Below are 22,484 nucleotides of genomic sequence, written 5' to 3' on the forward strand. Positions count from 1 at the left end.
TCCAGCCACCAGGAGTTTCATAGGATTCTTGAGCTAATAGTGTGGTTTTGTTGGGCATCTTTTGTTTGCTTTTAGGGAATTATCTCTTATCTTATAATCTGTTGCTGTCTGGATTGACTCCCATCCCTGTAAACAGTTTGGTTTTTTTTCTCTCATTAGATTAGTACTTTCATGCAGGATTTTGCAAAAAGCCCAACAACATTCAGTATAACAGAACAGGTCACAGGAAAGTATGGCATGTCAATATTGTTAAGTGACTTACTTGCTGTTGAAATCCAAGAATTATTAAGTGTCCATGTTTCCTGTTAAGTTTTGGAGGGGTGAAGACATGTCCTACATTGAAAAATGTAGGGACTTTTTATAAGATTAGACCTTTAGATTGAGAGGTGAATTAACAGGGTGATAATGAACTGGCCTATGGCAGGCACAGCAGTCATATTAAATACTGCAGGTTTGTAAGTGGTGTTGCTTAGCCAACCACTGAATGGTTTCATTGAGTAGTTCATGTTTTTCTTGGTCCAAAGTAATTTTCTGGTGCAAGCTGAATGCCTTTTGTAAAGGTAAAGAAGGAATTGCCATAATGGTAGGAAAATGAAGGCTCTAATTCATAAATTTCTTCCATTGCTGTGGGATAACAGTAATTTTTCTTCTTCTGAAGTCTTTGGTGAGAATGTGGTTCTCTTCTGTACACGAGAGGTGGTAAATGCTCCCCATCAAAGGGAATTAAAGCATGAACCTGCAATCAGTTAGGATGCAGCTATGTAGAAGTGAAAATTCACTCGAATGGAGTAAAGCAATTTGTGCTGTGTATTCAACTTCACTATAAGCACAAAGTTTCCCTATATTTATCTTTAATTATGCATATGCAAATCTGAAAATCAGCTCTTCAGGAAATCCCAAGGGGTGTATTTTCTGCTTGGTGTGATTTTAATTCTAGTTTAGTTAGTTTAGGGATTTGAATAATTTGTGAGTCACTTCAGGATTGCTTGAGGCCTTCCAGTCCAGTCATTGATCAATGAACTGGTGTAATGTACTTGTTCCTGTGGCTTATTTAACTCTTTTTAAAATTTTATTTCAGAGTTGCCAGCGTCTGATCATGGCAATGGTGAAAATGAAACCCCTCCACCTCTCCCACCACATCCCAGTGAGGATCTGCTGAATGAGGATTATAATCATAGGTTGGACTTTAGCTATTCTTGATAGTTACAGGCCTAATTGCTTGTGGGTGGTTGTGATAGTAGTTCTAATTGATTTTTTAAAAAAACTTTTTATTTTGTAAAAGTTTGCCACTGTTGTTAGTCACCTGAATGATGGCTTTAATATAAGCTGGGAATGTTATTTTAGCATTCAGTGCATTGTTTATTTCAGTTGTTCGTGAGCTGCAGTACACCTGCTCTGTGTAATACATGGATCACAATACCCAGCATCTGTTCATTAAAACAAAAAGAATCCCAAAACATAATCACACTTAAAAAAATAATAATAAAGTGGATTTAAAGCTATACCAATGTGTGCTATGTGTAGAATGCATGCCTGAAGTATCTTAAAGTTTTAAAAGCCCCAGCCAAATCCAGTTTGTAGGAAACTGAACCTTCTTACACAGCACATCAGCTGAAGACATTCTTGAGGTTACAAAATGAAGCTTCAGGAAGTTTGAACATTGAAATGTGTAGGGAACCCTCTACTGTTTGTAAATGGATTGGGTAGATTTTTTCAGATATTTTAAGAATACCTTTTGTAAAGGCTGATGTGCTTAATGGCAGCTACGAGCTTTAATTTCCTTAGTAAAGGAAAGTTTAGAAACACAGAAAACTGTGTACACGTATTGAAGTTCTTGATGACATATACTTTGTCTCAAATAGCACAGGATTCAAATCAAAGCATCATTTCAACCTATCATACTTACAATGCTGAAAATTCAGTGTTGAACACTGTTTACTCATTTTGTATGTATTCACAGTTTGGATAGTCGTGCAATTATTTTATTGCAATGATATTAGGAAAGTATGCGTTTCAAACTAGAAACTTAGCCATAATTCTATCCTTGGGTGCATGGATGTGATTAAAAACTACCTTTTAAATGACTGCACATAATAGGAAAAAGTATATGTATTTTATTGTGGATACCTTGAATTCTTTGTACAATGAAGAGTCTTGTAACTGTTTTCTTTTTACTAACATAGAGTCATTTCATTAGAGTAATTTCATAATTTCTAGTCTCCAGGCAAGTATATATGACATGGTAAACAAATAAGAGTCTACATAGACTAGTGGAAGTCTGCATTAAATTCTCAACTGCAGTTGTTTGCTAGAATCTGTTCCTAATTTTTCAGCAAACTGGGCACAAAAGCATTCTCTTAAATGATAATAATGTATTGAAATTATGATGAATTTACAGGCCCTTTCTCCCACCCTGACTTTTTTCCAGTGCTGTGTTGGTTTTCCATTTGGAACTTAAGTTCTGCTGAAATTGAATTGCTGTATCAAGTCATGCTGATTTCACTGAAATTGCATTTCAGCAAAAAACTGGGGAAAGTGTTTTGACGCTGCAAAGCCAAAGCTTTTGATTGACTAGTTTGGAAGTAAATGTATTTAGTTTTGGAACTGCTTTTTGGTTTTGAGCGTTAAAAAAAAAAACAAACAAAAAAACCTGCTTTTCTAATTGGAGAGAGACTCAGAAGATTCCAGATGCATTGCAGTGAGGTGTCTTGACTCCTCACAGGTGAAAGTTTCACTCAGGTGGAATTTTGAAATGTTTAGATACTTGCCTAACTTGAAGTAAAAAATAATTAAAAAAACAAACAAAAAAAAAATCAAAAGCCAAACCATGATACCTTGAAATTCTTCAGAGTATTATGGCACCCTACATGAGACCTCTGGGCTCCAACCTCTGTAGAAGTGGTGCAAGGTGGTAAAATAACTTTATATTAGTAGATGAAGTAGAATCATGCCAGGTATTGGCAATATTTGTCCAACTTTTTCTAGCATGTTTTTTTGAAATGAAGTGGTTAAGTAGAGCTAGCAAAATGAAAAAAAAAAAAAGAAGTAAATTAGCAGGTGCTAGTATGTTCCTCTTTTCTGCTGCTAAATAAAATACAAATTGTGTAAAAGCAATTATCGCTAAGCATTTACATTTATATTTGCATCTGTGATGAAAAACAAGTGACTGGAGGTGTTAAGTCTTACAAAAGAAAGTTGAGGATCAATAACTGATTTTAAAATGCATGGCTGCAAGCTGCTGGAGGAAGAAACACATGTATGTTGTGCATGTTTTAATTAGTTCACTTGTATTTTGAACTGGTGCCTAAATATTTCACATCTTTTTTTTTTTTTCTTCTTTTTTTTTTTTTCCCCTTCCCTGTAGCCCTATCATAAATTCAGCAGTGTATTTAACAGATCAGCACATCAACTTCAGATCTTTGACACCAGCCAAGCAGTCTGAATCAATTAATCTGAAAGCCTCAAAAAGCATGGATCTGGGTAAGAAGGGGTGGGGTGACATATAGGCCAGCTTTTTAGCCTCAACCCATCTGCACCATCTCTGTTTCTTGCTTTTGTTTCTTAAACACAAATATCAGGGAGTAAGTTCTGCAGAGGAGCTGCAGTGATGGGGACAATGGTCTGCCTCCTGTAGCATCTAATTGCAAGTACCCTTTTTATTGAAGCTGAAGGAAGGTTTATTTTTTTTCTCTTAAAGGCTATTCTATCCATTGTATTGAAATCTTAGCTGCAGAAAGGAGGGAGCTTTTGTAAAAATGAGCAGAAAGAATTGCTGTACCAGTTTTATATGTCTAAAAAATATAGCAAAACAGCAATAACAAAGGTCATTTTTGTACAGAATATAAATGATGGCTGAACTACACTGGACAAAGGCTAAGTTTCCTAAGACAAGCTGTGTATTTCTTCATTGACAATGACAAACACAGGCAATCAAAGTGTTGCAGCAGATCTTTATAAATGCTTGAAGAGTGGTAAGGTTATAGTCCTCTGCGCGTCAATGCTGTGCAGAAAATCTTGCAGGGTGGGTGAAGCAGAAAGAAAATGGTTCTTTCAATACTGGGAAAGCATTTGCGGGTAGAAGATTGAAGACTTATTGCAGTTGAAAAGTGAGTCATGTTTAATGAGACTTCAAGGAAAAATTCACAAAGTTCTTAAGCCTCCAAGAAAACCAAATAAGCTTTTATTTTTCCTTTTCGTTCTTTTTTTGTGGCACTCATTCTTTATCTGTTTTTTTTTTTTTTTCAAATTCGAGTGTTGATGGAGTAATTTTGAGACCTTCCATTAGGATGTCTTTAATCATAGTTTTGTGTGCTTTGTTGGATCCGGTTTTGTAGACCATTAATAGAAAATTATTACTGTCATAATATAGTTTCAAGGTAGCTTTTTGGTAGTGATGTTTTGGGTTTTGGTTATTTTTTTGGTTTTTTTTTTGGTTTTTTTGGTTTTTTTTCCCCTGAAATGCTCTAGGTTGGTGTTAGGTTTTGTATTGTTGATTTTTATTTTTGTCTTAATGCAATATTTTGATGTAACATAAAATGTATCTCCTCCTCTAATGGAGTGTAAGGGAAGTCAGTTATTACTGTATGATAAGAATCTATTTAGGGGAGTTCTTAAGGCAGAACTTGAAAGCTACTACATGACCAGACCAGAAGTTCATCCTTTTGCAGTTCTGTTCCACTATTTTGATGAATAGTAATGCATTACATTTTTTTAAGAATGGAAATACACCTTAATAAAGGAATGAGTTTACAGATGAGTCAAAATGTGTATTGTATGTAGTCTACTAGAAAAAATAATTTTCAACTTTTCTGAGTCTTCTTTTAGAAAGGTTTACTTACAGTTCCCATGGAAGTCACTAGAAGGAATGCTCACAAGTAGCAATAAAAAATTAGGCAATGAGAGTGTGCTTGAGAGTATATTCAGAACTACCATGTAACCTGTACTTCCTTTTGTACTGGTCTATGTTAATTTATATTGTGAGGTTCAAATTTGTGTAAGCAATTTGCTCTTGACACCCAGAAGCAAAGCTTTGAGAATGGTGGTTAAACACATAGTGGTTAAACACTAAAATAAAATTGAGTGCAAAAAACCAAAGTAAAATACAAATTAGATATGAAAGCGTTTTCAAGATCTTTGAAAAATTGTTGCTCATAGAAGGTAGCTGTTGAAAATGCCCCTTCTATGAAAGTAAAAACCAAAAGGATAATAATCAGTCTGACTGGCTGCACTAATGCTTTATCCTTCTCATATACGGTGATGTGAAGGTAATTCTGTTGAAAGAGAGATAGTTATTTAAAGAGAGATTGTTATTTAAAGAACAGCGGTAGAATTGTACCCATCCTGTGTTATATAAATAACAATCGGTGAAGTAAAATTTCTTGGACATAGCTTGACAAATAAAGAAATTGAGGAAGATGAAGGCTAGGACCTTTTCTCTAGCAAGCAGTGAAGTGCCATGTTCAACTTGCCAACTTTTGAAAGATTTTAAGCAGAAATTTCTGACTGGAAGGGTAAAAGGAAAAGTAGCATGAAAGTCTTAAGTGAAGTAACTGCAATATACAATGCTTCTAATGCAAAGAAAATCTCAATAGTTTTGTATATAAAACTGTGCTTCCAAGTAGAGCATTCCTATAATGCACACTCCAAAATGGCTTTTTGGGGAAGGAAAGTTTTTTCCTACTTTGCTCATTACTTAGCTGCAGTCGTGGCCCACAGTAACTTCTCATCCCAACATGCAGCTGTGTACCCATTATTGATTTCAGTGCATTGTTTGCCACAAAGGGAAAATTAAAAAAAAAAAAAAAAAAAAGATGGGAAGTACTACTGTCTTCATCTTACAGAGTCGGAGTTGAGGTTACGAGAAAGAGTTGTTCACAAGCACCACAGAGGAGCTGTGGACCAGATTTGGTAACAAAGAGGAGGTGTCCTCTGTATGAAAATGCTTGTATAACGCTAGGCCCTCTTTTTCCAGTAGCCATGGGATGCTGCCACTTATTACTTTTCTTTTGTTCTCAAGTTCTGCCAGTCCCTTCCAAAATAAATCTTATATGATAAACAGAAAAATTACAGAATTTGAGTCTGCGAGGAGAGCTCTGAGACCTTACAAAATGTGACTTAGATGCAGTTTCTTTCCTTTTAAACTAAGTTGCCTTGGAATCAAGAGTTTCCATGGATCTGGGAAGACATAACCAGCCTTTCAGGTTACAAGGTCCAGAAATCATCTGGGTGTCCCTAGACCAGGATAACATCATGAACTCAGTAGACAACAGAATTGGTGTAATTTACAGGGCATAAATGTGACATCTGTACTGCTTGTCACTTATGAAACATTCTGCTTTACCGTCAAACATCTGTAATGCATTTATTGCCTAATTATAAGCTTACAAAGGCATGGACTACATAATGGCATTGTCATCAGAAGGATCATCAAAGGCAGATAACAAAATTTTAAACACAAGAAACCTGAGAATCCAGATATTGCTGCAGATTGTGAACCTTACGAGACCATAGTGAATTAAATACATTAGGGAGTTAATGAAATTGTATAGTAAGGGTCTTTCTGGCTTTGAGGGTTGGTGTATACACAGGAAGCAAATCTGTTAAGTAGAGACTAGTCTATAATTACACATATTCGCAATGGAAACCCATTTAACATTGATGTCTATCTTTTCAGTTTTGTATATTTTAGACCTAGAAACCTCTGAGTGCTTAATATGTTTTCCAGTTGTATCTGTTTACAAAATAGTAATTACTATAATTATAAATTAATATCCTCAGTGAATAATATCAGGAAATAAGGATGAGTGATCAAAAATTGTTTAGTACTGCTAACATGGAGCATGAATTTGTCATTGTGGCTCTCCAGAGCAAATCTTGCAATGAAAGGAACTTGGCACATGCAGCAAAAGATGTAGGTTACTTGCAAGTAGGGCAAATACAGTTTAGCTTGTTGACTCTTGGTGCATTTCTGTATCATTGACTGGACAGCGGAACAGGAGCAGAGAGCATGAATCACTGCCACCCAGTTTTTTAGTCAGGGCTCTATGCTGTCATGCATGTGCCATGAGTTTTTTGAACTGACACAAATCTTAACTGCTAAATTCATGAATAGCATGAATCCAAAAATAGCATTATCTGGAGTTGGTATGGTTGAAGAACTGAAGTTATTTGCAGATTAGTTAGTTTTTGCTTGAATCTACTTTAAAAAATAAAATAAAAATCAGTGGCATGTGAGAATTACTGAGTTACTGTTGTAGAATTTTTTTTAAAAAAATACAAAAAGACAAGTATAGTGGTACTGTGATAATTTATCTGGTTTTGCAGGCATGAGCAGAACCTTGCCTCATATGTACAGATGTCTTTGCTCAAAGTGTATAGAGGCAGAGTGACGGGTTCCCTGCTTTAGCATCCATCATTTATACAGTGGTCAAAGGCTTCTCAAAATTTACAGCTTCATTCAGAGTAATAGGGTATGGATTAGTTCCATGTCAACTCTAAGTCCTAATGTTCTTCCCTGCTGCTGTGTTGAGATAATGGCAGCACTTTCTGGATCACTGGTGGAGTTCATATCCTGTGTCTTGTGGTGTATCTTTTCTTTGCCTTGTCTACTTTTATTTTGAACTGATGATGAACTGATGAGAAAAAAATTTTTTACAATGAGAGTTGTAGAGCACTGGAACAGGTTGCCCAGAGAGGTGGTGGATGCCCCATCCCTGGAATCGTTCAAGGCCAGGCTGGATGAGGCTCTGAGCAACCTGATCTAGTCAGGGATGTCCCTGCTTCTTGCAGGGGGGTTGGACTAGATGACCGTTGAAGGTCCCTTCCAACTCTAACTATTCTATGATTCTATGACAGAAGAGCACAGCCATCTCTTTCCTTCTACTGGTCCCGGCACCTGACACATCCACTCAGTTGCATAAATTTTTTTGTTATGGATGATGGTGTTTGAATATATGTTAGCAAATAAAAGGTTCTCCTTATACTGTGATTTCAAGAATTTGTGGAGGGCCAGCCAAAGTCTCACATAGAGTGCATGCCTGTACTGAGCAAATTTAGAGTGCATGCCAATTTTGAACTTGTGCTTATAGCATAGTGTTAAAAATAAGCAAAACAAATTCAGAAATGCTAGAAATAAATGTTATGTTCTCCCTTCTCACTTAAGTGGTACACTTTTTTTGAAACTTATGGCAGATTGAAAATGAAGGAGAATCAGTGCCTTCTATACAAGTCATTGGAAGGATGATTTTCCCTTTCCTTTAACAACCTTCTATACCCACACGTTTTGCCATACATTACCACAGTTGTCTAGAGGAGAATCTCTATCTAATAATTCATCAGAATTCATTTTCAGTAGTGTTTTTTCTTTCTTTCAACTGTATTTAAAAGGTAATTTTTGTGGAGAATGACTGGCAATATGAATTTTTTTTTAATGTTGTATTGGAAGGTGAAAATCTATGTGCTCTAAGAAAAAGAACGGAAAGAAGGTGTTTTATTTATCTCCAACACCCTTATTTTCCATACATCTTTATGCACAGGAGTGATTTAGGCTATGCATAAATGTACTCTAAAAACTACAGCCATGGGAATTGTATTCAAACACATGAAAGTGTGGCTTGTTTTAACCTGAAGCAACATGAAATTGAATCAGATGAGTATATAGCAATTTTGTTATGTATCAATTCAGGCAAAGTACTGTGTAGATTTCTATTTGAGGATGTTGGTATAATAACCCATGACCGCTATCTCAAGGTACTGCTCGACTCTCCCTTCCTTTCCCCGTAAAAAGCAAAAACCCGTAGATCTTAACTGATTAAGCTCTACAGCCTGAAGAAATGGAAATGTCCTTTGCTTGGTTTTAAATGTGAGTGAACTATTATTTGATGAAACATCATTAGACATACTCAGAGTCCCTTAACCTTGGGGCATCTTTATTAAAGATATCAGTCAACTGATTTATGTATTTAGGAATAATTAGCAAGTGAGTATGCAAGACGTAAGGTATGGAGCATTCTGCAAGGAAGCCAATAGTTAACAAAGTGCTAATTTCTTTGTTGGTGAAGGGATGCATTCGATTACAGTTCGTACTTTTAAAACACCTCAAAATGAAGAGAGAGGATTCCAGAAGGATGTGGAAAATGCAATCAAGATGCTACTAGCTATTAGCTACTTCATGATTTGCTCTGAAGTGGATTGTTCTTATTCTGAGTGTAATTTTGGATATTGAAAGAAGTTTCTCAAAACATAACCAAATGAGAACCAGGCATAGCTGATGGAGACTACTCTTCAATTTAAAAAATGTTTTGATTCAGATACAATTAAAAGAATATATTTTGGGAGGTCCCTAGTGAGAGTTATGGTATTAGTGTGGCAAAAGTGGTCTGGTATTTTAAAATCATTATTTTGTATGTATGCCATATTGTATGTATGGAATACATTTGTCAGGTTGCTTTGGGTTGAAACTAACTTCAGAACTGCGTTTAGGAGTGAGTTAAGTTCATTAGAACATTAATGAGGAAATGAAGAAGAAGATGGCTCAGAATTCTAACAGACTTTTCAATGTTACTGGCTTGTAACAGTAATTTAACAAATCATCTCTTGAAGAGAAAGGCTTTTCAAAAACAAAAATGTCATGGCTTCAGGAAAAACCATATTGCTTATGGCTCTGATTGTCTTTGGGCATAAAGGTCAAGAGTGATTTTAAAATTATTCTAGCTTATGTCATTAGTAGCTTTCTAGTACTGTCAGATTAGATGTATACTTTCTGAGGCCGCTCTACAGAATAAATTTTTAGAAATTAGCACAATGGAGTTTTCGTAGTTCAAATGACTTTCAAATTTCTGTCTGTAAGAGCTCTAAGTAGAGAATGAAACAAAATAATTTATGAAGTGATGGGGACACTGTGAATTGAATTGAAATGAGACTGAAATTAGGTTTGTTCTGTAGGAGAAGAAAGGCTTTTAACAAGGTCAATTCCGCTGCTCAGTTTTCCAGCAAATCTTCATTGATGCAGTTGAGGGGACGGTGAGTAGCGGCCTAAAGGCGGAAATGGGCCTTTGCAGGAGGCAATAGCAACTTTTTGGACTGGTTTTGTAGAATTCTTAGATTCAAGGAATCTTGCTGTGATCAGACTGGGAGCATCACAGGAGCTCTGATGGTGATAGATCTGAGAAAATGGTAACACGTGGTTGAGGTGGTAGTTTCTTACTCTGCTTTTGTGTAAGTTTGAAGTGAGTTGATCTGTTAGTGCACTTAGATTATCAGAGTGTTAGGGGGAGAAAATAGCCATTAAGTCAATGTGTAGCTACTGTGAGAAAGAAAGTACAGATGATAATGAAGTAACTTTTAAGAACACTTTGTTATAAATCTGTTCCCTACACTTTGTCTTAAATCTGTTCTCTATCAATGTTTTCAACCCCTGAATGACAGATTAGATTAGGAACTTGTGGTTTAACCCTAGGAATTTGGAAGAAGTGTTAATGACATGCGGGAGATGTGTAGCGGGGGAGCTGGATCAGTTTTAGCCCGGTACAGTTTCTCTCTAACAGAGGTGAGAGAGGATTAGAGAAGACAACAAAAGTGTAAAAGAAGCCGTGGTGGCCTCAATTAGCAGTGTAACCTTCAGGAAGGAGTGGTTGTTGTGCCACTGAAAGAAAGTGAAGAAATTTATATCACACTAGCTGGGAAATGGCAAAATAATGTTATTTTCTGCCAGGAGAAAACCTTCCATTTAAAGGTAAATGTGTCCAGTGGCCAACATCAACTGTACTGCTGGTTCTTCCATAATAAGCAGTAGAAATAGTAAGTGCAAGCTTAGGCATTTTTGTTCTCATGTGCTGACACACAGGATGTATCCCTTGGGGACCTTCTCTGAATACAATTGAATTAAAGTATTAAATAATTTCTAACAAAATTGTTCTGAAAAATCTAATTAGGGAAAACCTTGTACAGTTGAGAAAAAGAATCCAGAATCTTGGTTTAGGTGTGATTTATTCCTGTCTTTGACAATGCTAAACAGGGCATCCCAAATGTTGTGTTAGATGCCATTTTGGAAAAGGTTTACCTTTTTTACTGCATAAGTATGATTTATCCTTAGCCTTTGTGCAAGCTTTTTGCTAGTCTCACTACTTTTCAATATTGAAGCAAACAGGAATCTATCAGGGACTCGTAATCCTTCAAGAATGAGTAGCTTGTGAATAACCAGATGACCCCAGAACAGGGGAGATGGGGCCCTTATCTGAAGTTTCACTGTCACTTGAGAGGGGAGGAGGGGGAATTACTGATGGAAAATATTTTCAGACAGTGCAAGTTTACCCCTTCCTAATACACACATTTTATTCCTCCTGTAAATTTTAGTATAAAAGCCTGTGGTCTTTGTACACAGTACTACAGGGCAAACCTAGAACAGCAAGAGCGTTTTCTAAGCTATGGTTGTGAGCCAACCTTTGACACAATTTCTCTGAATGATCTATGCCACTTGTGGATGGCGAAATGCTTCACCAAGAAAAAAAAAGCAGGAGATTTATGTCATTGGCACTATCATTGACTAAAATTAATTGGTTGTGCAGTGCCTTCATTATGATGAAAGGGCTGAGTAAGGATACAGTTCATAAAAAAAAAAGTGACCAATTTGTAGCTTTGCTTTATTTTCATGTGTTTATACCATAGAAACTGATGGTTTCTAAAAAGTGTGGCAACATCATTTGTATATGTGATTTGGGAATACAGCCCTTATAATAGATTAACATGTAATAAGAAATGTTGTATTTCTAAGGCCTCCTGTACACTAATAAAGGTATCAAGACATTTTTCTAGGAAATTCTTTGATATTTCAATCTCTTATTATTTCTTATTAATTGAAATTTTAATTCTTGTTTGCTTCTTCTGTGAGTGCAGAACTGCAGCTGGTCTTCAAAGGTACGTGTCAGTTTGTCCAGCAGAAATACATGTAACATTCACAGCTACAGATTTTGAGTAGCTCTTAGTCAATGTGGAAAACTGATCCTTCAGAAAAGAAACACTAAGTTGAATAGTAATACCCTCTATCTTGTGTATACTAGCAACTCCTTGTTTGGGGGATAAATAATATAATAGCACAGCAATTGAATTAAGCAAAAGGGAAGGAAAATTATTATTACAATTGACAGCAGCATTGATCTGTGCTTCTCTAAACTGTAGTTGGGACGTACTTTATTGACCTTTAAGTAAACCTGGACTGTATTTTGACACAAACTTTGGGGCAGTACAGAAGGCTTGTTGTGTACTAGACCGTTGAAAATCATGTGATTCATATAAAATGGCTACCTTGGTTATCTAGAGCCAGGCACAGAAATGGCAATTGGAAGATTGTGTGGAAGGACCTGGATGCATTGTTGGGTGCTTTTACTGTTGCTGAACAATGCTATTTATTTTCTTAAAGCAAAACAGCACTCCATAATATTACCATAGGAAATCCTAATATATGTGATTATTCATGGCATAGAGGGTTGGATTTTTTTTACCGTTTGTTGTAGTTCTTGGCATAGTTTAAAAAAAAAAAAGTAGCAGTTGTTTGGTATCAACTGGAAAGATTTGTTTGTTTTAGTAATATTCGATCTTTCATAATCTGTGGACTGGCTAGTCCTGCAAATGTCCATGCTTGTATTAAATAGCTGTAGAAATGTCACTTTTTCAGCAATGACTTCAAGTACTGACAATGAATACCTAACTAGCTTCTGTGGGGAAAATACTGTTCCTAAATTATAGATGTTACTTTAAAAAAGCTAGTACTGACAAACCTTAATAACTTCATGAGCTGACATCCCCAGGAGTTCCATGAACATTTCAAAATGTGAAGTATTTGTTTGATTTACAAGTTAAGGAAGTTTCTTCTGGTTTGTGATGTTTTTACTACCTTGCATTGATCCTTCACAGATTTTTGAGTTTTGTGTTTATGGTCTCCAAATTAGGTGATTCTATTTTTTTAAAAAATGTTTTGCGTTTAACAATTCTAGCTCATGAATATATAGTACTTCTAGTGTCCTCATAAAAATAATTACAGTTGCAATTTTGTTATAAATGTTTTCCTGATACATTCCAGTCTGGCACTGCACGTTCCCAAGTGTGATCCTCTTGAGCTGAAATTTTTCATAGTTAGTTGCAATGTAATTACTTTTTGATATTGCAATATAAAAATAATTAGAATTAATTATTTTTACTTGAGATTTTAAGAGTAGACAGTATTTTTTCCCCTGTTGAAAATCTTTCAGGTGCCTTTATGCAAAGACAGGCCAATGCTAGTAGAATCCCAGAAAAGAAATTTCCATTTAGCTCTTGCTTTTTTTCAAAAGCCAAGAAAGCTAGAGAAATACTATTTTTATCCTAACTGAATGATTGCATGAATTCTTAACATCACACAGAGCAATGTTTCCAAATGCTATTTTGTGGAACAGGACATCTTATATAACTGAAGATTTCATTTAGTAAGTTACGAAGTTTTTAACTTTGTCATACAAAGTATTTATCTCCCATTAGCCTTTTCCTTCTTTTCTGTTGTCGTCTCCTTGTTCCCAGAGGAAACAAGGGAAGGACTGGGATTCTCATCCAGTGAACTTGTGTGAGCCACTCCTGTTCAGTCTGATGAAAGATGGCCAGTCTAGAAGTCACTGCCTAAGCGTAATAGCCCATGAAACAAAAGTTACCCCATGGAGGGGCACACATATTTTGCTCAAACTTTGATATAAAACTTTAATTTGTACATTTCCCAAATTTTCTGTGTGTGTGCTTAAACTCATAATGCTAACCCTGTATTCTGGTAAGATTATTTTTCATTTTCTCATCATTTTATTCTTTCTTTTTTCCCCTCTAGTATTAAAATCTAATTTTTGTATGTGAAGCTGGTGTGTAAAGTATGATTAAGTTAAATGGATTTATCCCTTTTAATAATGTAAAACTTAGTTTCAGGCAAACCAAGTCATCAGCGGAGTTTTAAAAAAATGCTATGAACTTTGGTATCTATTTTTTAAAGCTCCTATGTACTGTAACATAACCTACTCCAAGTAATTATCATGTATTATAGTGGTTGCCATTAGTGACTGCTATAATTAAGGTTGCAAATCAGTTTCCATTATAATCCCTTGTTTTCACAAAATCATAACTTGTCAAAACACTTTCGGGATTAAAGTTTTCCATGGTTGTTCTACTTAGGGCTAAATTTGAGGGGAGGGAGGAGAAAAAGGAGTTTGAACTATCCTTATAGCAAATCCTTGTCCGGTCATTTTGCATTACAGGATCAACTGTACAGCAAGGAGGTAGATAGTTATCATTTCCAAGGACTAGAAGAACCTAGAAGAAAGGGTAAAGGACAGGCAATACAGAACTGCCTTGAATTTTGGTTGATCTTGGCTAGCCTCACAGCTACTTTATTTTGCAGCATCTCTGTGTAATGCTGCAAACGGCCTTACTTTGTTAGCCTCTACGTCTCGCAACAAAACGGCACTATGTCCGTTATTCTGATAGATTACAGCGATGGAGAAGAGATACAATGGTCAGTTGTGGATTTATTATTCCAGTTGTGAATCCCAGTCCTGAATGTGGTGCTGGTTTTGAGGGGGAAAAGCTTCTCTAAAAGGGAAGTGGGGAGGTAATGTAAGAAAACATTTGCTGTGATTATTTTCCCAGTTGTAGCTCCTAAATGTCAATAACTACTGCACTGCTCTTTGCTGGGTAGAAAATAGCACATTCCTGTCTCACTGCAGATAACTCTGTATATAAACTTTTCATGGTAACCACTATGCAAAGCTTGTGTAAGTTCCCATTTATAGTATTTTTGCTATGACTTGACAATTTATTTTATCGTATGAAGAGATCACATTTTAAGGCATAATGTGAGGGAGTGCTTGGGCAGGCAGGGTTGAAGGATAAGCTTTCAACCCTAACATTCATTTCCTGTGCTTGTTTTATCATCCCTAACTTTACACTAGCACCATTTCTTTGCATAGAATTCATTTTAAGAAATGGTGATTGGTTCTTCCCCTCAGCCCTCCGGGAGCATGTTTTAATTAGTTTCTTGAGATATATGATAATAAACTGAAGTACAGTTACTGAAGAAAAATTACAATTTTTGTTACATTCAGAATTTGCCCCCTCCCACTAGTCTGTCTGCAAACTGTTGCTACTGTAAACATCTTTCTTTATAGGATGTTGTGAAATAGTACAAAGGTTTGATTTACAGATAAAATAAAATAAATCATAACATAGAAAAAAGGGTAAGCCTTCCAAAAGGTCAGTTTTTGGGAGACCTCATTGCCTGCAGAGGGTCCTGTGAGTCAGTGAGATGTCTTGCAAACGGGAAGGTTTCCACATCTGGATTCTTTTTACCAACTGAGGTCTTTGATCTGAAAATGTTACAACTCTCCTATGCCCTGTGATTTGTCTGGCAAGATGAGTTATTTACAAATGCAATTGCTCTTCTGACAACTCAGTTTGGAGTGTGTAAGTGCTGAGGTCCTGATCTGTAACCCAGAAGGACTGCTGGTAGTCGTTTTATTGCTTTCAATGTGCTTTGATTCAAATGTTTGGACTTGGAAGCACCCCAGGTGGATGAGGTAAAAGAAGACTTTTTACAAACAATTATAATTTAAAGATTTAGGGTTCTATGTGTCTGGAATAATTTGACAGTCTTTCAAAGGCTTATGAATTTAAGTAAGTTTCTGATCTTTGTGTCTTTTCTTTTATTCCTCCAGTGGCAGATGAAAGCAAAGTTGGTTTGTTGGCCGGACACAAATCGGGTAAGCTGTTCTCCTGTTTTGCAGGAAAAGTCAGCAACTTGAAAGCAGTATGAGCAGTAAATGAAATCAGCTTACAGAAACTGTGGTAACTAAAAGAGCTGCAAATTAAGGCATTAATTTGTATGCACTGACTCCAAGTTGTATAACGATGAATTAGGGACTGTTCTTTGCCAGGCAGTGTATGTAGCTGAGTGATTTACAGGAAGAGCTGTAACTTTTTTTTTTCAGTGCAGGTGGTGTAAACTGAAGAAGATGGCCTTTCACATAAAGGCAAGTGCAATATGTCTTGTGGAGCATGGAGACTTAAACAATATAAATTTTGAAAAAGATAAATACTTTCTGCTTTTTCTCCTTGCTCTGAGTTCCACTTCTATTACCAAGAATATTGAAGATAACACTCAAAAAAATCCTACAGATTAAATAAACAAAAGAATGTAAAAGCTTTTCCTTTCATTGGAGTTGTGTAGTAGAAAAAATTTATTTTTTCTTAAACTTTTCAGGCTAGAGTAAGAAAAAAATTAGTCCGGACTGCTGCCATTACTATACCTACTTATTTAATAATTCCACAAACAACACGATGGTACTGTACAACTTGCAGTTCTTGTATTGTAAGAACTGTCAAGGAAATGATGTCACGTAAGTTTGTAATTTTTCACAAGCCGCAGATAAGCTGACATAAGAAACATTAAACTTTGTAGAAAACTGAAGTTATTCAGCAATCTCTTCTAATGTTAGAAAACCCTGATGTTTCAAGCTGCCCTTTTGTAGCATGATTGCATGTTACCTTTTTCCACTGCTTTGATAGAACTGAAAAGCTGAATTCATATAAAGGAAGGTCAACTATGAGATTCCTGGTTGTTTATGGTATTCCTTCTCTGTGCAACTGAGTGTCCTTCTTTAGTTCTCCGGTGTGGATTTTCCTTATCTGAAGACCTTTCCCTGAACTTCACAGACAAATTATTTTTAAATTTTTCTGGCATGTTTCCTAAGTCTGTGAACTTCTTGGATTCTCTTTCTGAATCAAGGGATAGTTTGCATGTCTTGTAACATTATCACTCCTAGGGAGAAAAAATTCTTTCAACTTTTTGCTTTGGGAATGTGAAAGCTTCAAAGAAGTGATCTTGTCAGCTTGAAGGAGCTAGCGGTGCTGCCCTTGAGCTTTTTCCTGTGCAGAAAAATTACTGCAAACATTGCAGCATCATGCAGTTTTCCAAAGATCAGTGGAATTCACTGCTGTCAAAGAATATTGGAAGGAAAAAAAATGGTGAGATCATAACTCTTTAGCAATCTGTTGTTAAAGGTATATTAAGCTTTGTAATATCACTTTCAGCAGCATTTGATCTTTCTTCTGCACACTTCTCCAGATTATTGAAAACAGTGGTTTTGAACATTTTTCTATTTGGAAACATCTACAAATTTTATATGAAAATGTGGACCCATATTTATTGAACTTTGGCTTGTTTGCTTTACTTATCCTTCATAGACCTCTTAGATGTACCAAAGATCTTTTTTCCTAGACTAAAATCAGTGGTCAGCAGACCACCTAAGGAATAGATACAAAGATCCTTAGGTTGTTTCTTTTTTCCCCTTCACAATAAAAGGAGCTAGCTAACTTCTGAAAAGATTGGAGTGTAAATGATTCTTCTTGGTTCTGTCCACTTTAAGTACTGTTCAAAAATGTTTCTCCTCTCTCTATGTTCCATTTCCTAACCCTTCATAAAGAGGAATCAAGCAGCAGTTTCAGTTTTCTCATTGTTCCATTCAAATATTTGTTTTAAAGGTTTGTTGAAGAACATGGCGTTCTTTTTCTCTGTTCCCATTTTACAGTATGCTTTTTGGAATTACATATAATATACACATCTTGCTGGCATTCAGTCACATCACAGAACTCTTGTTTTAACATCATTCATTGTGCTGCCTTCCTATAGGTAGCTTTTTTAAAAACACACTAAGGGAGACATTGCAGCTTCTTGTGCTGGGAGCAAAACACCATTATTTTCTCATTACAGAATGAAAAGTTTCCATCCTATTCTAGACTTCAGGAAATTAAACATATATCTCTACAGAATTAATTATCACCTACTAACAATCAATGCAATTATCCCTTCTCTCCTTCAACATGACTTCTTGTATGAAATACGCAGTTGAGTAATTCTCTCTAGGGAAATATCCTTTCTATTCCTTCTGGGACAGTGACTCTTCAAGCATTTAGTCTCACGTTTTGGTATAGCTACTGTATCCCTCACATATAACACGTTACTGAGCAGCAGCAGGAGTTAGTAGCATGTTTTAATTTCAAAAAGCGTTATCACAATTCTGCAGAAGGCAGAGACGTTAGGAGGATCTGTAGCTGTAGCCCCATCTTTCTGTCTTTTTATGTATTGCACCCACAAGCAGCACTTCCTGTTTTGTTTTTTTTCTTAAAAAGTAGATTTTACTTTTAGAAGCATGTCTGGACGCATCCTGAGCTTGTAAGCGTGTTGTATGGGAAGACGGCTGGACTCTTTTTCTTGCATTTCACCCTCACAAAATGCATCTCTGAATTCTGGTGCACATAGCTGGCCCGTCCTTCCTCCTGCAGTGCTTACAGGTGTCCTTAGTGTTGCCAATGTTTTCCACAATACCATTGGCAAAAGCGCTGGAGTGCTGTATTGATGCAGCCTTTTCTGGAAAAGACTGGAGTTTGGAGTGTGTGTCTGTAAGGCACCCTCTCTGAATCCTCTAAGGAAGACTTGTCCTGTGCGCTCAGCAATGGTGTATCCACATTCCCTGAACTCAATTCCAATGGTGAGAATGAGAAGCAGACAGGTGGTGCCTCTCTCATAAAGCAGAGAAGGTCCCTGAAAATTCACAAAGGGGAAAAATCAGCAAACTTTAGCTCAGTTTTTCATGAACTCTTAGCTTTTTAGAAAAACAACTCCAGGACAACTAGGAAGATAAGGAAAGGGAAGACTGTTGTACATCAAATATAATATAGTTTATATCAAATACTGAAACTCAGTACTGAATTCTTTGCAGCTATTTTTATTTTTTTCTGAAATTCTTTTTTTGTGTTCTGATTTACTGCTTAGAACACTTTTAGTGTGTATTGACTGTCTGCTGAGGTCTCTGCTGACACAGCTCTTTCAGATGATGCAGTGCTGGAGAAAAGCTGATGAGTTTTTCTTTATGAGCTCTGACATATTAATTAGCAAAATGGGCAAAAAAGCTTTCCTATTTTTATTTTAATGTTACTAGACCATGCTTTTGGCTGGGGTTATGTTTCGAGGCAGCGTTGAGACAAGATGAGTTGAAGATCTTATTTTCTTGCTGGCTGCTGTGTGAGGAACATGTGACTAGGTTATGGATTAGTACCAGCGAGATTGAATGATACAGCGGGAGCTCTGTTACCAAGCTGAATTTGAATTAATGCTGTATGGCAGGAAACAGAGCTAGGACCTGGGTAGGAAAAGGCCCATTGGGATAGTTTGAAGGATGCTTCTGGTCAAGTTCTGCCCTTTACTGTTAATTTTGCTGGCAGGGTGGTTACCAGGTTACTGTTCAGCCTGTGAGTAGGATCAGTGTTCTGGGAAAAAAACTTGAAGAGATAGGTGTACAGCTAAATCCTGCAGGGTCAGGGCTTTGAGGTCTGAGTTCTGACATGTCTGGTAGACCTCCAGTCTGTCCTGCTTCATGTATGGGTAACTGAGTTGTGGTTAAACTGGAATTCAGACTGAGACTGGAGGTAGTTTGGAATAAGGTAGGTTAAAGGTCTTGGCGTATCTCTGCATCCTTTCATGCCAGGATGTATTCTGCACTAAATAAATTTTACTGAGGTTTTGTTAAGTCTAGGATGAGGATTAAGATTATAGTTTAGGACACAGGAGTGGTTGAAAAGTTAGCTTATTAGTAGATTTTGTATGACCTACTGGAATAGGGTATGGAAAGTGCAATTGATTAAGCTTCATCGTTACCTTCAGGAAAGGCTCTCCAGCCTATTGCAAAAGCCATGGTTGCACTGGTAGGTGAAATAAGTCTATGAGATACTAAGGTTGCATCTGTATGAGTGTAAGCTTTAAAGTTGAGTGGCCAGGATGATCCCCATCTGTGCTCTGAGATTCTGTTGTAAGATGGCTTCAGGTTGCCTCTGGAAGCTGCCTGCGGTATCCTAACTCCTGAACCATTTCTAGCAAGTTTTTGTGAGACCAGAAGGGCTGTTATAACACTTTGATAGTGTAGACTGTTACATTCTAGTAAACTCAGGTGTGCTCAGCTACTGCTAAATTTGCAGATACCCTCTGATTTTAAGAACTCCAGCTTAGTTTTTTTTTGCAGGGACAAAGTAGGATCTGGTACAAGGACAAAATAGTGCAGTGCAGGCAGAATCCAGTGTGTTAGTTTGTTCTGGTAAAAGTGTGAATAATGGCTAGACTTAGCTTATTGCTGCAATTTGAGTTCAGACTTGGAAGGGCAGACAAAACTGGGGAACATCTGGTTTTTTTAACTGAAAGAATCATGCAAAGGTTGAATTATTGGAGTGCCAGCAAAATTCAGTGGTTTATGCATGCTTATGTAGCACAAAAGGCTTTCTTTTAATCAAGGATTTGGTTGGGCATTAATAGTGGGGTTAGGAAGGACTACAGAAAGCTTAGTGGATGCTGCTGGTGTTTGAGACTGGTGCTATTGTAGCAAGTTTGGCTTTTGGTTTGCAGGTAACACAATTATGTTGAAGAGATACATAGGGAAGTGGTGTTCTCCTCTCCTCATGCCAGATCTCATCATTTTATTAAACAAACCTTCTCGCTGTTGTAGATGTCATTAATGCAGAGCTTTTCAAAGGAGGCATTGGGTTTAGTACTGAGTTCATATGGATTTGTAGAGTAACTAGATCCACAGTAGAAAAGACTCGTGTAAATGGCTGAGCTGCCTGGCATATACAAGTGAAGTGCCTGTCCAAACAAGGACCTTTCCACTATCTAACTGAAAACATGTGGCATATAGAATCTGACACTTGTCTTTGCATTTGAGAGGAGAAAAAGATTGATTTTAGTTCATTTTATTTCTCTTTGATAATAAGAGTGCAATACTTGGTTGCGTCAATCATTCTTGCAAGCGTGAAGAGGAATTTGCCTACTTTGCACACTGCACTGTACCTTAGCAATACCGATGTAGCCTAACCTATATGTCTTGGCTTGGGTACTGGAGGCAAACAAACTGTGATGGCCCAGGAAGATGTGCAATGTGATTTTCCCTTAGCTCAGCCAGCGTGGTGCTTGGTGCTATTTCAGTTTGACTGATGCAAAACCAAATGCGCATATCTTTCTATGATGCTTCAGTACACCATATTGCTCGTAACCCATGCCTCTGAGCTTTGAATCGTTAAGCTATGGGTTAAGTTTGGTGCTTTATTGCTGGGAATAAATTCTCATCTGAGAATCTGTATCAACTCATGCCTCCAAGAAACAAAAAATAAGATTCCTTTTTTCCTGCAGGTCACTTACGGAGTTAATGTTTTTTTTTCTTTACTTATGTCTGGTAAGGTCTAAAATCGAAAACGTTACATTGAATCTATTATATTGTTGGGGTTTATAAGGATTTCTAGTCCAAGAGTTAAAATACTTAGCTTTCATTGAATCTCTGCCTGCTGTTGTTTTTCTTTTATCTTCAAACACAGCTTGTCTAGTGAAACTAGGATGAAACATTAATTTACTTAGAACTCTATGCCAGTATGGCTTTACTGTCCTTTTTTTAGTGGACTTTATTTTTAAGGTGGTTTTTTTTTAATGTTTATAATAGTTTCCATGTTAAGGATTGTTTCAACCATCTGCATTGGTTAGAGCTGGGAGTGGTGGAGGGGCGTGTTTAACACTGCCTAGTTGTGCAAGAGCCAAACCTATGCTGTGACCAAGCCTATGGGACAGGACAGCACAATATTGAACTGCTGGGGTGCAGGATTTTTTCATGTCTTAGTGGTCAAAGTCTGAAGTCTGTAGGAATAAATCCCAAGCCTCCAACTTTCGTGAGCTGACTCTTAGGCATTAGTGTTGAGAAAAATGCTTTTTAAATTTCATCTAGTATTTACAGTGGAAATATAAAGTATGAATGTTTAGTTGGAAAAACTTTCGTTTGGCTTTTGGACCTTCATGTATTTTAACCTGTCAGAGACAGGAAAGTGTATTGAAACAAGATGGAAAAAAAATATAACTCTTGTCGAGTTCTAAATTTTTTTGTTTTGTTTTGAACAAGAGAAGCTCAAACTGGACATTCCAGATACTGATTATTTTTAAGAGGCTATTAAAAATTAGACTGATGCAGCAATCTATCTCTTCCTCGCCCTCCATTCCCCCTTCTAATTGTATGTATTTCTGCATAAGAACTTTGATTTTTCACTCAGGAAAAGGAAGGCTGGACAATTACTGTTTCCTGTGCTTCAAACAGTTATTCTAAATTAGCAGAACTTGCTCTATTGTTGAATTTGAGTGAAAAGCAGTTTGATCAAAATCTCTTCTGAACTCCAGGCTGGCAGTCTTTACAGTCCCCCTTGCCTGCCAGGCCTATGCGGCTGATAAGCAGCTCTCGTGGATAACCTGGTTAGGTGGTTCTCCTCTGTGGAGGGAAACAAGCTCTCATTTTTACTCTAAGAAGAATGATTTTATGCCCCCAGTAACTCACCAGCTGTAACTATTCCTTTGGCAGCTTTTTTTTTCTTGTTTTTGAAGACTTTATTGGCTGTGTGATGAT

The 22,484-nt window shown here is 36.7% G+C and overlaps 1 protein-coding gene across 6 annotated transcripts in view; it reads left to right on the forward strand.

The window, feature by feature from the left end:
• PARD3B (par-3 family cell polarity regulator beta) overlaps window positions 1–22,484 on the forward strand; it is a 422,878-nt gene that overhangs the window by 229,893 nt on the left and 170,501 nt on the right. For 5 of the 6 annotated variants that reach the window (XR_015258893.1, XM_086750623.1, XM_086750625.1 and 2 more), the window contains 3 exons: window positions 1,079–1,178; window positions 3,365–3,480; window positions 15,720–15,764. Coding sequence is in view for 5 of the 6 variants with exons in the window: in XM_086750623.1 (XP_086606749.1) it covers window positions 1,079–1,178; window positions 3,365–3,480; window positions 15,720–15,764 (261 nt within the window). In the remaining variant the exon portion in view is untranslated. The remainder of the gene's footprint in view (window positions 1–1,078; window positions 1,179–3,364; window positions 3,481–15,719; window positions 15,765–22,484) is intronic. The other variant, XM_086750624.1, reaches the window with a different exon arrangement.

This window comes from Chlamydotis macqueenii, chromosome 6 (assembly GCF_036417535.1).
Source record: "Chlamydotis macqueenii isolate bChlMac1 chromosome 6, bChlMac1.mat, whole genome shotgun sequence".
NCBI lineage: Eukaryota > Metazoa > Chordata > Aves > Otidiformes > Otididae > Chlamydotis > Chlamydotis macqueenii.